This window comes from Pinus tabuliformis, chromosome 3_1 (genome assembly GCF_031772625.1).
Source record: "Pinus tabuliformis cultivar Carrire ecotype Pingquan chromosome 3_1, CPIR1, whole genome shotgun sequence".
Taxonomy (NCBI): Eukaryota; Viridiplantae; Streptophyta; class Pinopsida; order Pinales; family Pinaceae; genus Pinus; species Pinus tabuliformis.
Window position 1 is genome coordinate 927,239,843 of NC_142301.1, and position 16,347 is coordinate 927,256,189.

At 38.7% G+C, this 16,347-nt stretch overlaps 1 protein-coding gene across 1 annotated transcript in view; it reads right to left on the reverse strand.

Annotated features, from left to right (window-relative positions):
* The window catches only part of LOC149190781 (uncharacterized), a 229,592-nt gene that overhangs the window by 155,911 nt on the left and 57,334 nt on the right, over positions 1-16,347 (reverse strand). The window contains exon 3 of the mRNA XM_089410591.1: positions 8,552-8,638. Within this exon, the coding sequence (XP_089266717.1) occupies positions 8,552-8,638 (87 nt within the window). The remainder of the gene's footprint in view (positions 1-8,551; positions 8,639-16,347) is intronic.

The following is a 16,347-nucleotide window of genomic DNA, read 5'->3' on the forward strand; positions in this document are numbered from 1 at the left end:
AGAATGTATCTAAATGACATCAAATCCTCTTATATTTATACTAAAATGTAAGTGATGAATAGACACGTCTATTGGGCTTCTTGAGCCTATGCAAGAGATGGTCGGCTTGATAATAATTACATAATCAAAATAAATTCATATCTCCATAAATACTTATCAGAATCGGATGATCTTTGGATCAATCCTACACCTCTCGACAAGAGGGATCCAATAAAAATATCAGCTGCCATAAATAAGCTGACCCACATGGAGTTTGGCCCTAGTTGCCAATTTAACACTCCCTCTCAAGTAGCGAGAACTCCATCTGGTGATCCATAAGTCTGACTGTACTATCTCTGTCATCAGTTCCCGCACTACTCTGCCCAGCTCTGCTGGCTCTGCTCAGCTCTACTCTGCTCTCCTCAGCTCTGCTGGCTCTGCTCAGCTCTGCTCTGCTCTGCTCAGCTCTGCTCAGCTCTGCTTAGCTCTGGTCGCTCTGCTGGCTCTGCTCAGCTCCGCTGGCTCTGCTAGCTCTACTCTGCTCAACTTTGCTCTGCTGAACTATGAAGAAGAAGAATTGATCGAGAATGTCTCATACCATTCGCCACTGACCCAAAGCAGTCTTAGAGTATGTACCACCGGTCCCAGACCAATCTCAACCGAAGTTAGCATCATAGTAGATACAACTCCTACCACTGGTCCCAGACCAGTCTCGTAGGCTCAGAGAGTGTACCACTGGTCCCAGACTAGTCTCAACCGACTCGAAGTCAGCGTCATAGTATGTACCACTCTCACTGGTCCCAGACCAATACTGTACTGACACGAAGTCAGTCTCAGAGTATGTACCACTGGTCCAGACCAGTCTCAACCGACCCGAAGTCAATGTCATAGTATGGTACAACTCCTACCACTGGTCCCAGACCAGTATCGCAGTCTCAGAGAGTGTACCACTGGTCAGAGACCACTCTCAGCCGACCCAAAGTCAGCATCATAGTATGTACCACTCTCACTGGTCCCAGACCAGTACTGCACTGACACTAAGTCAGTCTCAAAGTATGTACCACTGGTCCCAGACCAGTCTCAACCAACCCAAAGTCAACATCATAGTATGGTACAACTCCTACTACTAGTCCCAGACCAGTATCATTGATCCCAGATCAATGGAGATCATCGTAGCGTAGGGAGTACGGTAGATACAGTGATGCATCCATTAGTACTACTATGGTCCCTAACTTCATTTCCCTGCTCATTGATCAGATGAGAGGTACTTCCCATGAATCCCGGACTGCATGGGTAGGATGCCTCGACAAGAGAACTTAATCAATCTCGTCCTCATAGGAGAACACATCAATCCTGCTACAATCGCCATGGAGAACACATCAATCCAGGCCTCACAGGAGAACACATCAATCCTAGTACAATCGCCATGGAGAACACATCAATCCAGGATTCACAGGACAACTAATCATCCTGCTACACAGGAGAGCGAATCATCTTGTTCCACAAGAGAGCGAATCATCTTGTCCCACAAGAGAGCGAATCATCTTGTTCCAGAGCGCACCACCAGGGGAGGGTGAGTCACCCTGTGGTTGTATGTTGCTCCAGTAAGAACCGCAAGCCCCCAGAGCTCCCAGAGCTCAATGCAACGTGCAGGACCCTTTTACAAAGGTCTCTCGACGACTCCAAGCCGTATAGGAAAATCACAGGTTTGATCTTTGGCTTTGTCAAAATGTCAACGACCTGTACATCAGTCTCTATGCGATGGAGCATCTTTGCTCATCAACTTACCATATCCCAAAGAAGGCAATATCTGATGTCTATCTGCTGGAGCAATCGTTGAATACGGGATTCCTCAATAATCGAATCCCAACTCTGGTTGTTACAGATAATCTCAGTGGTATTCATCATGTGTACAAACAGCTCACTGAAGAGCTTCCCCAACCAGGCAACTTCATACGAGATCATACTCGTAGATATGTATTCAATCTCAGCGGTGCTTATAACAGCCAACTTCTACTTCCTGCATCGAAGCATAATCAAAAGAGAACCAGCATTGAAAAGTGTTGTAGTGATCCTTCACACTACTTGCCCATTCAGCATTCGAATAATAATGCAATTTCATCTTTCCAGCAGTGTATCTCAATCCATGAGAGATTGTGCCCTGAAGATATCTCAGAAGGTTCTTGGCACCAATCCAGTGAGGCTCAACCCAATATGAGCTCACCATGCTAACTGCAAAACATATGTCCGGACGGAGGTTCACCAAGAACATCAATGCGAATGAGTTTATGAAACTCAGAGGCATTCCCAAATCTGGTTTGACATCTCTACCATATAGCTTAATATCCTTGAGGTAGTCACAGGCTTGCAATTTATCATTCCACATTCGCAATCCAACTCCCTCTGTCTTCTACAAATGAGAGGGTCTGCACCTGTCAGACATAGGTGTCGGTATGAGAGGTCTGTCATCCACAACCTTTGGATGGTTTGGATAGATTTCACTCCTAGTGAATCTTAGCTTCATCAGACAGTTGTCAATCCTCTCATACTACGCCCTGGGTGCTTTGCTTCAAGCCATAGAGGGCTTTCTTCCACCAGTATACATGAGATTCTTTATCATCAATCTCAAACCCCTTGGGTTGTTCCAAACCTGTGGATCTGCTACATGAGGGGGAATGGTCCCCTTGTAAGATTTTCCTTCGGTATATCTCAGACATGTACCTTCATGATCTTTTTGAATTTAGGCATCTCTGTTACCATCTGACTCACAGACCTCCGGTGTTGTGTCAATGGACATGGTCCCCAGTGGACTTCCTGCAACTTGATACAACCCTGAACTCAAAAACATCTTTGAAAATTCAATTTTCAAACATGTACCTTTCCATTGACGAATGCCACCATAAAACCTTTGACTTCCATCGCCTTTTCAGGATAGGTGGCATCGGCTCCAAGTGTAATCCCACGATTGTTTCCATCTCTACCAAATTAGAGAGTGTACCCTTCTATCCGATGAAGTGCCTTGAAGCACTACAATCAATATGCCAGATTCCGAAAGAAACTGAAGGAGAGGGCCAATACAAGATAACACTTCTTTATCATAAACAAGATTTGATTCTTCTTACCTGGGGTTCCTTACTTCCTTGAAGAGTCGGCCGTGTCTTGATGACCTGCATCTCGGTCATTCGGACACTCCTTCGCATAAGGGCCGAACTCATAACCAATACATCTACCTTTCCATTCGCCCTTAGATCCGAACTTCCCAATGAAGTGATCTTTAGGTATGCCATCAAAAACTTCCACTGCGTCATTCTGATAACATTCTCTTCTTCAACTTCACTCTAGGTGATTTATGAGGAACCCATTGATCCTTCTGTCTTGTCCCAACTGTCTTCGGTGATTGCTCTTTCACTCTTGCTTGGGCATTGTCTTCACCTCAGCTCTGATTCCATGTTAAGATTAGGTATGTTCTATGCTAGAGCAATTTATTTAAATTTTCACTGTTAGAAATCACATCAACATTAAGATAAACTGCAGATAGAACATAAATATAAATCGCAGAAGACAAGCCAAGACAAGAGGACACAGGATGTGGCGCTAGCCAGGGACAAACCCCACAGTGTGTGGGGAAACCCTTTGATCAAATCTTCTTTTATCTTCAAAGTTCAGCAGAGAAAGAGAGAGAGAGAGAGAGAGATAATACATTTACAATAGAAGTCAACACTTTGACTTACCTGGATCTGAGCGTAGATCATTTCCTATAATGATGAGATCAGTTGAAGACATTCTACTTCAACTGAATCTCCTAGGTGACGACTTCACCTATCCATTTCGTTCATTTGCATGCTGCATCATGCATCTTCATGCTTCATGCTGCCCATGCATTATATCAAGCTTCATGCTACCCATGCATCATCATGCTTCATGCTGCCCATGCTGCCCATGCATTATATCAAGCTTCATGCTGCCCATGCATTATATCAAGCTTCATGTTGCCCATGCTGCAACAATTTGCTTGTGTTGATATCAGCCTTAGCTGCTTGCTATGGCTTGCAGCCTAGCAAAGCAGCTAGGCTATAGTTCGACGCAATCCCATTATACACAGCGTATATATAACCATGACTGCGTTTACCTCTTCATCATCGCAGCTTGATGACAGTGGTACCCTAGACTTCTTGACATGACTGTCACTGCCCAGTGCATAACCATTCATGAAGTTGTTGTGTATCCACTTGCGTGTATTAATGTGTGTGTATATATTCATTGAATTTGTTGCAAATCCACCTACGTTGTGCGTATATATATATTGATTGAATCCTGTGCCTCTATGTATTAGGGCCTGCGTATGTCCATGACTCTGTTCCATACGTCATGAAGCATATATATATGATTGCGTGGCTACTATAGATTCATTCCCATATGCGTATATAATTGTGTTCCAAGCTAAGTCACCTGACACGGGGATTCGGGACACATAGGATTCGAGATTCGTGGTGTCGGATTCGGACACGCTGACCCCCCGGAACAGGACACATTAGGACACGTTATATATTATTTTATTTATATATATATATATATATATATATATATATATATATATATATTAAAAATTAGATATTATCATATTTCTTACACAAATTTTAATTAATGATACAAATTTATTGATTTCAAACATAGATCTTCATCTATAGCTATTAGCATGCATAGTACATACAAAATTCAAATACATGTCAATCTATTATCTATTTCTTATGCTTGGCCCTCTTGCCACCACACGAAATGTCTAATTTTTTAGTCTTGTTGGAAAAACAGGATCTTTGTCATTAATATCACCCTCTAAGCATTAATATCCAGAGGTATCTTTGTCATTACCTCTGTATCTGTATAGGGATCTTTGTCATTAATATCACCCTTTAAGCATTAACATAAGATAAAACAAGCATAACATGTCAAGTCAAGATTTTGTTTGAGTGATGCGTACCATTTTAGGAGAGTCATGATACGGGGATTCGACAACCAATGTCACTAACATCAAGGTACATAGAGGGATTGGTGCTCTTGATTAAATACAAGTTCCATACCCTAATACATGACAAAATTCAATGGAAACATTGCAATCCCCCAATCCTAAAATCCTGAAAAACTTATAAGTCTGCTGGATTTTGAATGAAATCTAAAATTCTACTTTCTCCATATCAAATCCAATGAGGCCGGAACCACTCTCAAACATCCTGAGTCATTTCATGGTAATGTTAAAAATTTAAGTAAAAGTGACATTCTCCTTAATCTTCATTTTCATCCTTTTACTTTAAGAATTACAGGACACGTTTCCCAAATCGTGACACGCTTTTGAAAATCGTGACACGACCTCGGATTCGACGTGTCGGAAAAGGACACGACGTGTCATATGCTTTGGACACGAATCATGTCGGATTCGCTGGATTCGAGATTCGTAGGGGGTTTAGGACGAATCAGGTGACTTAGGTTCCAAGATATAATGACTGCGTGGTTGTGACCAGCGGCGTATTAGATTCTTATATCAATGACAGCATATACGTGACCTTCATTGACTGCATGCAATCCTCTTCAGCGGTTCTATATACCTGTCTGCGTCTTGGCTTCATATGCCTTGGCTCTTTTCGGCCCACAGATCTGTGGCTTCTTAACCCCTATAGACTGCAGCAGATCTTTGTTCCCCTTTTTAAGACAGTAGCTCCACGCCTTAGCTGCGGTTTCACCTCCTCGTGACTGCGGTTATGACTATGGCATGTGGTTTGACTATCTCTGCTCTGCGTATGGTTCAAGAACAACATCATATAAGTATTTACAAGAACTGTGTATTAGTAATTGTTGTGCGTATAGAAGATGACAGCATATAGAGTTCATTTGTTGTGCATAGTTGCTTCCATTGCCAATGTTCATTGCTGTGCGTTAGAGCTATGACATCATAGGCTAGCGTATATTCTCATGGTGTCTCTCTCTTACTCCAAAAACCCAAGACGTGGAGAAGAGGAGATCACCTCAAGAATGTATCTAAATGACATCAAATCCTCTTATATTTATACTAAAACGTAAGTGATGAATAGACACGTCTATTGGGCCTCTTGAGCCTACGCAAGAGATGGTTGGCTTGATAATAATTACATAATCAAAATAAATTCATATCTCCATAAATACTTATCGGAATCAGATGATATTTGGATCAATCCTACACCTCTCGATGAGAGGGATCCAATAAAAATATCAGCTGCCATAAATAAGCTAACCCACATGGAGTTTGGCCCTTGTTTCCCATTTAACGAAAGAACATAAGAATATCACAAGTAATTATCACCATAAAGAAAATATTTCTAAAATATTTCTACCATTTTTATTTTCTAAAATAATGCTCATATATTATATGCTTGTTAACTTCTTGGAGTCAAGTTATTTTTTGATGAGTATCTCCCTCTGACTTTAGTCTCCTAGAAATTCACTTTTCCTTTATTAACTTTCGACTATGGACCAACCCCCTTAGTTTTAACTAGGAGAAAGCTTAAACAGTGAGAGTTGGGAATAGGTGACAGCCCCATCTCTTAGTTTTGCCACCAAGCCACACCATGTTGGGTTAAGGGTTTTTTCTCACTAACTTAGGTTTGTGTGCAAGGCGGCAACAACATGTCCTAAGAAATCGTTAGAGATCCACCCTTGAGGGAGGACATATGTTTGATCTCCAATGTGTGTTGTTAGTATTATTAATATCCAATTCAGATATTTTTAATTTTCTACGAGATAAGTTAGAAGTGATTTATAATTAGATGCTTCCTTGTAATTACATTTTGACTACCAATGAGAATATATTATTGAGAAATCTAGGGCATAGGAAATAGGTGGTTTCTCTTTGATGATAACTACTTGTGAATACTTTTTACTTCTTTAGATTAGGTTCTTCTTTGCCTTATATTATTATAGTGTTCTTCTTCATCAAACAATTACCAAACCATAAACAATAATGAGACAAGAGACACAAGATGTAGGCGATCAGCCAGAGCCAAAACCTCTCCAACTTGAGAGGAAAACCCAAATGAATTCTTCTTATAGGATCTTCAAGTGACGAATTCCAAGACCAAGACCCTTGACCTAACCAACCACTCCAAGACCAAGTCACTAGGCTTCTTTGAGAAAGTTCTTCTCCCTTGAGTCAACGATTGTCAAACTACTTGCTTCATCTATGATCTCAATTATCCTTCAAATTTTGGCCTATGACCTCAGACCTACAACTCTTAGCCTCTTCAGAAACCCTAGTTGCAGCAAGTGGGAAGGATCACCACCAATTTTTGTACCCTTGTTCCCTTCACTTGGATGGAGACTTCTTCTACTTCAATTCGGCTTGTATTCTTGACTTGTTCTCTTCCTTAATTCAGCCTCCTAAGATGATTGTGACAATCTCAACTTCTTCTACAACAGATGATACCACTCCTCCTCGCACGTGTGAGAGATATTAGCCCTAAAACAAACCCAAAACAATTCGCCTTCTTGTTCTTCCTTCTTCGCTTGGAGAGAGGCTCTTCTTATGTGATTCTCGCACTTCCTCTTTGAATTTGGATGCTTGATTGAATGGTCCTTCAAGTGAAGCCGATTCCTTCTATATATAGTGGTCTGCCCATGAAAAATAGGCCGACTTGACCTTGTAACTAGGCCAACATGCTATTCTAGAATCATCCTCATCCCTTTTTGAAAGTCGACTTGAAGGAGTGCTCGTGACAAGATCTTGGAGGATTAATGACTCAAACAAATTCTCTTTTACAATGTGTAACATGCCTAAATGGGTCTTCAATACATGACATTGACTCACTAGACGTTATGACTTGATAACCAAACCTAATAGCTCTCAATGGGAGCTTCATTTACAAAATAAAATTCTGTGATCATGAAACCCATGACTCCAGCATTACAAAATAAATTTAATTTTCTTCTTTATATCAATTACATAAAATCATGATTACACATGTCATTACGAAGACTGAACCTAGTTACATATTTCAACATATATTGTACACCATTCACATATTTATCTCACATATGCATTAACCATATACTATTATAGATAAAAATGTTCATAAATATTTTTAAAATCATACAAAATTAATTTATGTATTGTTTAATGTTGTCGTCCCGTCTTCATCACCCTATCCTTGAAAAACTTTATGGGTATCCTTCTCCTGTGCACTCCATCCCAATATGAACCCATCAATCTTAGTGTAATATAGGTAATATAGGCCACACAAACAAAACATTCAATAGATATTTACATATTCTCATGACATGTCACTATATGGCTTATAGATTACATATTCTCATGACATGTCACTATATGGCTTATAGGATGACCCTGAAATCGTTACATTTGCGATAAGGATACAAAAAATCAAGCTGCAAATAAAAGTTTTTATAAAAAGTTAAGATAAAACTGGTATTAAAAAGACAAAACGCACAATCAGTTGGGTATTTAATGATCAATGAGCCACCAAAAGCAGAAATTTTAAAACCAGCATTCACACAAATGTGTTACCCACTGAAAGGAGAGCATAAGGACCTTAAATCCTGATCTTTGAATGGCAATAGCTACAACTTCAAACTTTGGATAGTTCTTCAACTTGGAAACTACATAAGACCTTCCAACCTGCATCCAATATCAAGGATTAGAAACTCTCTTCCATCAGATTCGATTAATCAACATGATTATTTATCGTTCTTTAAGAAAATAGAAAGATGTTTAGTCCCTTGACAACATATAACATGGATTTCAAAGTGCAGGATGTCATCAAGAACTCATATTAATAGCCCCCAATTGGTAAAACACTGAACTTTCAAGAATTATTTTACCAGGAAATAAAAAAAATGCTCTGGTGACACAGAGTTTCAAGAATGAACACAACCCTTGCTTTTAATAGGATTTACTTGACAAACACTTTTAATAGGATATGCTGCTAGTTTCCCCATTAGACTTGTTTGGCATAGTGTAACAGTACAAGCACCATGGCACCAGGTATCTCTGAGGAATTTTTACCATATTATCACAGGGTCTACCTATTCAGATGCTCCCCGTGGCACCCAACATGGATCAAAATTATATTTAGCTTATATATGCCGAAAGTACAAGTTCTTCTCATTTCCAAGACAAATGATAAAATGAAAAATGCACTGCTACAGTATCTGATGTGTTGATTTTGCAAACCTCTACAAGTTAAACACTTTCCAAGCCTACTAAATGACACTTATAACCATTCATTCTATATGGTTAAGCCTGGTCCTTAGCATTTTCTAGCAACCATCAGCATGATACATGAAAAAAAAATAGTCAAACATAAATTACATTACTTGTATACAGTCAGACTTCAATATTTAATCATTGTCAAATATTTCATACACAATCAGCATTATCTGTTGAAGTTGTAACTAGGTTCAGTCCTCAAAATGTCATTGATACATTTATTGTATTTATATATGTGTCAAAGCATGTTCTTCATGCTTAGAGCCAAAAGAATTTGTTATGAGTCAAAAGAAAAATTTAGAAGGGCTTGTTCTTCATGTCCCTTGTAGAATAAATAAATATTAAATTTGCCAAGTACCATTCATCTCTCCTAGATGCCAAGTCCGCCCTCAAGTCGGCTAAGCTACATGAGGCACCCATTCGTTAATAGAGAAGACTACATATAGCCTATTAGCATACCTCAATTGGAGCATACAACATACCATCCAAGTCATCTATTTCTTGAAGTATATAAGGAAGTAAGAAGGCTGAAATTCATTAGGACAAGGAGAGATTTATATACCATCGGTCAAGCAAGAAGAAGAGATTAAAAGAACAGTTTGAGTCTCTGTAATATCTTCCAGTGGAATATGAGATTTTCTGAGTGATAGGTTTCTGTGGACAAGAAAAATTTCTGAGGCATACTCTTCTGTGGACAAGCGAAATTTCTGAGGCATACTTTTCAGTGGACAATTGAATTTTTTGAGGCACTGTATTTTTGGACTATACGAGCTACAGGAAGACCATCACCTCTATATAATGCAAGCTACAAGAAGACTATCATCTTTGTATTGGTTGGCTTATCCTGTGTTGGAAAATCAGAACGGCAGAAAGATTTTATCTATGTTGATAATCACTTATGTTATTCTTATGTTCTTATTAACTTTCTTGAGTTCTTCTTTTATCTTAGTTCATCAAGCAATTATCAATAACAATAACACAAAGATCAAAGACACCAGATGTAGGCAGGCAGCCAAGGAAAAACCCCTATCGAGGGAAAAACCCAGTCAACAACTCTTCCTTAATAATTTCACGAGATGATCCAAGACTCCTTGACCTAGACACGGACTTCGTCCAATCACCAAGTCAACCCTTCCTTTCTTCTACAGATGATAACCTTCCAACAACAATTTTGACCTAGCACTTCAATCTTGCAGCAGCAGACTTTTAACCCAGCAGAAAACTTCGACCCAATAGCAGCAGCAAAAACTTTGACCTCTCCAGCAGAACTTCGACCAAGCAACAGAACTTCGACCCAGTAGCAAAACTTCGACCTGTAGTGGATCTTCGACCCAACATGACTTCCATATTCCAATAAATCCACACGAGTAAGAGAGAGACAACCCAAAAAACTTTGACTTTACTTCTCCATCAAATCTTCTTCTTCTTCTGAAACTTCGCACTTTTTCTGCTTCTTTTTCTTGGATATCGAAATTGAGTGAGTGTCGTCCAAATGAATCAAACTGCTTGTATATATACCCTTTTTTGGAGGTCAAATTACCCTCATGTAGGCCAACTTGATGAGGTAAGGGCCAACTTGGTGTGGAGGTGACAAATGACTTATTGTAAGGTCCCTTCCTAAATATTTTGCTAAGAAAATCACAATTTTGTCATTTTTGTCAATTTTGGGCCTAAGGTAGTTTTGGAGGAAAGCATTTAGGACAAGGGGTTTGAAATTATTCTCTGAAGCGAACAAAGTTCCTTCTACAAATTTAGTTACTCCAAAAGACTTGGAATATCAAATTATCCATTAAGGATATAAATATTATATTAAAATGAATAAGAATTATAATGAATGATTTCAAATGAGAACGAGAGGGTTGCTTATATACCAAGCAAGTGTCTCTTCATGAAGAGTCATGTCCTATTAGACATGCCTCTTCAACCTAATCACTAGCTTAACTAACTATTATTTATGATTATTATCTTTTACATTATATTTATATTATTTATATATTTTATTCGTTACATTGCCTTCTTCCTCAAAAATCTTTGTCCTCAAAGCTTGTCGATGAAAAAGGCTTGATCTCTTTTTCAGCTTCGAACATCTTTCTCTCTCAGAATAGTCATCCTCGTTGATACAAGTTGATATGATCTTCTTAGTGACAAACAAAATTGTCGCACTAAGAAGGGATCAGACCATCCCAGATTAATCTTCTGTATAGTACTCTGATCACTGGAATTTTGTAACGACTTGTTAGCATAAGACTGAATTGATTTTACATCATTATTCTCTGAAACATCAATTTGTTGTTTCTGGTCTGAATGGTCCCGATACGTAGCATGGTTGAGTTGTCTACTCTCATGATTCGGATGTCGATATGGAACTTCTTTGGTTTGATTTCTCCTTACTGGGCATGTGCCAATTTTTATATTTTCTTCTGGCAAAGATGTTGTTGAGATGGTTATGGAACATTCACTTGGGATGTTCATTGTCTGAATTGCAACATCTACATGTGTCGTTTCTTCAACTGACTTGTCTTCTTGAGTTGTCATATTCACGCGATCGGTTTTCGTTCCCTTATTTTCAACTTGAACAGTTGCCACTAGAGATTCTAATACTTCTACTTGAGTGACTTGTTCCAACTTATCTTTTAATGCTTTCTTATCCACATTAAGTTTCTTAGTTTGATTGAGCAAACTTTGATTATGGTTTCTCAGACGTAAAATTTCTTTAGTTTTTGATTGATCAACCTTATTTTCAGTGTTTTGAATTTTAAGTTTTTCATCTTTTAGATCTCTGATTTGTTCTAATAAATTTTTATTTAGGTTCTTTAAGCGTAAATTTTCCTCTTCTTATTCTGATAAATGCTGCTTGAATTCTTTCTTTGAGACTTTAGTCTTCTTCACTTGTGCCAGTAACTTTTCGACGTGGTCCTTGAGACGAGAAATTTCTTCATCCTTTTCCATTATTTCTTTATAATGTATATCCACAAGATTTTTATGTTCACATTCTAACACTTCCTTGCTTTGTTGAATTTTGGCTATTTTGTCATTCTCTTGATCTTTTAGCTGCACTTTCTCAGTACACTGGATAACATCATTCTGTGGAAGTGATGATGGATGTAGAGAATCGAAGAAGGAATCCATTCTCTTTCTCTTCTCAATCTGTTGCTCAAATATTGTAATTAATTGTTCTATATCTCTTGTGATTGATTGTCTTTGTTCCTTACTCATGGATTCCATTATTTTTCTTTTTCTTCACTTCTTTTATCTTCCCTTTTTTTTTTCAACAATTTTTTTTTCTATTTTTTTTGTAATTTTTATATGATATATTCTCTCTCTTTTTTTCTCTATTTTTTTATTTTTTCATATATATATATATATATATATATATATATCAAATATTCTCTTCTTCTTCTTCTTCTTCTTCTGTTCACTCTTTTAATAAAATTTTTATATAATAATAATTTTTTTAATATATATAATTATAAATTATATATATTATATAATTTTAATTTATATATATTATAAAATTATAATTATATAAAATTTATATATACTTTTTTGAGACCCGCTTTTCCTTTTATATGTAACTATATAAGGCTTATATAGTATCCCTTTTTATAATTATAATAATATTTTTTTTTCTCAGAAAATTTGGATGAGACGTGACTCTTGGTACGGTCACAATCTTTAGATTTGAACGATTAAAATTATTTAGATCACATTTTTTTTCTCCAATGTTATCAAAATATCTTTTACTTTTAAAATACCATGGGTTGTTTCTAAAACCTCGGTTAATGTTCTCCACGTAAAATGTAAAACTTACCACTGGTTTCTAAAACCAGGGGCAATTACCATTTGTTTCTAAAACCACGGGCTTCTCTACGTAAAAAGTCTTAAATATACTTGAAGAGGTTCCCACTTATCTTTATTATGCACTTTTTATCAATAATGCAAAATCTCATATACGTAAAAAGTCTTAAATATACTTGAAGAGGTTCCCACTTATCTTTATTATGCACATTTTATCAATAATGCAAAACCTATATATATATATATATATATATATATATATATATATTTTCACTTTTTTTTTGGTTTGTTCATAATATATTATTTCCTTTCCTCTTATTTTTTATATACCCTTCTTCTTTATTCTTTATTATTATTTTTTTTTAATAGTAGCAAATGGCCAAAGACCTAAAAAATGGAGAATCTCCCAATGTGTGGCGAAACGCTTCAATTATGACAGCAACAATGTTGATGATAGTTCGATAGCCAAAGGCCTAGATAGGAGAACGAGCTTTGTGCACTGGTTAAGCAACCTAGAGGACCGAACTGCTCTGATACTAAATGAAGCGAACAAAGTTCCTTCTACAAATTTAGTTACTCCAAAAGACTTGGAATATCAAATTATCCATTAAGGATAAAATATTGTATTAAAATGAATAAGAATTATAATGAATGATTTCAAATGAAAACAAGAGGCTTGCTTATATACCAAGCAAGTGTCTCTTCATGAAGAGTCATGTCCTATTAGACATGTCTCTTCATGAAGAGTCATGTCCTATTAGACATGCCTCTTCAACCTAATTACTAGCTCAACTAACTATTATTTATGATTATTATCTTTTACATTATATTTATATTATTTATATATTTTATTCGTTACATTCTCCTAGTGGAATGTGGGGATTGTTTCTCCATGAAAAACACACTCCCTTAATTAAGAAATTTGTATGGCTAAGGAAGGAGTTTGAATTGCCTAGTGAAGGGGCCCACAAGAAGGAAGGGAGCAGCAATTATAAATAGGAGGAACGCAACATCATTTGGGGCTTTTGATCATTTGACAAATTTTATTGTTGCTCAAGTTGTTCAGTTGAGTCAGAAAGTGTTGTTGAGCACCAGAGTTTCCCAAGGAGGAAACTCACCCTTTCTTCGATGGACTACGAGTGCCACCCTAGGAAGTCATCACCATTGTCTTGTGGAGGCAGGGAGAGGCATAGCACAGGTGCCACGAATTTTTTGAGCTTAGCTGGGATGCAGAACTAGAAGCTACGCAGTCCCTTGGAGAGTTGGTGCCGGGAATTAGAAGCCACACAATTTGCTGGACAGTCCTTGTCAAATTTGTTGGACGAGAGGAGAGAATTACAGGAGCAGAAGGAGCCCACTTCATCAGTACGAATTTCTCTTGCAAGGCCTACGCAGCACTATCCCAGCCCTATGCAGTATTTGAGTGGAGTTGTTGTGGGTGGCCTTGGTTGGAGGGATTTGGAGCTAGTTTGTTTTGTGGGAGTTAGAAGGGTTCCTAGAGGAGATTTTCCACTGTTTTGGAGGGTTGTAAAGATAGAAATTCTTGCCAGTCAAAATTTACTAACAGTGGAGAAGTGCTAGGAATTTGGGGTCACATTTGGAGCATCAAAATTAGAGAAAACCCTTTATTCGTTTTTCTGGGTTTTTAGTGGGGAGCTCAAATTTAATTTGGCAAAATTTTCTAGGCAGATTTTGAAGGCCAAACAATGGGTCCAAGTCAGACAGCAATGCAGAGTTTCTAGGGCCAGTGGAGTACCTTTCAGGAGGGGTCGAATTCCTTGTTTCCGGGCAATATTTCATCACTTGGGATTGTCTAGCTTGCTTTGGCAAGCCCAAGTGCACTTGTTCTTAAATTGTACCCTCTCAAAGAATTAATAAAATCGTTGGTTTTGGAGCATTTCTGGCGTAATTCTTATGGATGTCTAATGTCTGTTTGAATTTTTCTACATGCTCTTGTATTTGCTTGAATTTGCTTAATATCACTGTAAGAATTTCCATTAGGAATATTATAGTGGTATCAGAGCATGTTCCTGGCCAGTTGTGGGCTTGAGAGCAGGTGATGACAGGGTCATTTACTGGAGCAGTGTATCGGCATAGAGGCAAAGGTAGAGGTAGAGGCAAGGGACGAGGTAGAGAGGGAGAACGAAACCCCTTTTCTTATATGGAGGTGGAAAACTTCAGGGGCCACATGGACAATCAGGACGACAACGAGAAGCCTAGACAAGGGGGCCAAAACCAGATTTTAGAGGAGTTGTTAAGAGCCAACCAGAAGATGTTGAGGCAAGGGCAACTCATGATGGACATGATGCAACAGGTGATAGGGTTGCAGGTGAATGGGAGACCAGAGGGAGAGCACCATGGTGATGGGGGTTCCAGAGCTGGAGGAGGTAGTCATCCCTATCAGCCCCCACACATCCCTCTGCTTGGTCAGGGAGGCCATCCCATCATGCCTCATTTTGTGGGTGAGCCAAACCCCAAGAGGGAACCAAACCCAGTTGCAGATTTGGTACATTCAATTGCATCCAGTATTGATGAGTATGAGGGGTTGGATTTCAGGATTAAGAGGGTGGTCCTTTGGGGAGTACATACACCTAAAGGAGAGATGTACCACTGGGGCCGGGACACATTATAGAGGGGGACAATCTAGCCAAGAGGTACAGAAGATAGCAAGGAAGGTCACACTCCCCAACTTTGATGGATCAGCCAAGAGTTCAACCAGGGCATCGGTGCAGAAGTTAGACACATACTTTCACCTAAATCCCATGTGTGAGTCGAATGTAATCTGGTTTTCTACTCTACATTTGGAGGGTGATGCCCAAGAGTGGCAGTACCATGGGCTGATTACATTGGGGCATATCCAGATCACTTCTTACACAAATTTCACCTGGAGGATGATTGAGAGATTTGAGAGGAAGGACCCAAAGCTACACTTAAGGGAGTTGGCCCATCTAAGGCAGATTGGCAGTGCAAAGGCCTACATTTCGAAGTTTCAAAGACTGGTCGTGACGGTGATCGACATTTCGGAGGCTCGATTGATCATATTGTTTGTGGATGGGCTTGTTGAGCCACTACATCGTTGGGTGAGGGCGTACAAGCCCACATCACTGATGGAGGCTATCTCCAAGACCCGAGATGTGATTGACGCAGTGCCCAAGACCAGTGCTTTCATCCCCACTAGACCCACTACTTTGTATGGGAACTAAGATACTAGACCACCTCAGAGGGATGGAGGGCATATCCAGTTGGACGAGGGACCTCAGAAGGAGGAAGCTATGCTTCACGTGCCAGGAGCCTTGGGCACAAGTGCACCAAGGGAAAGG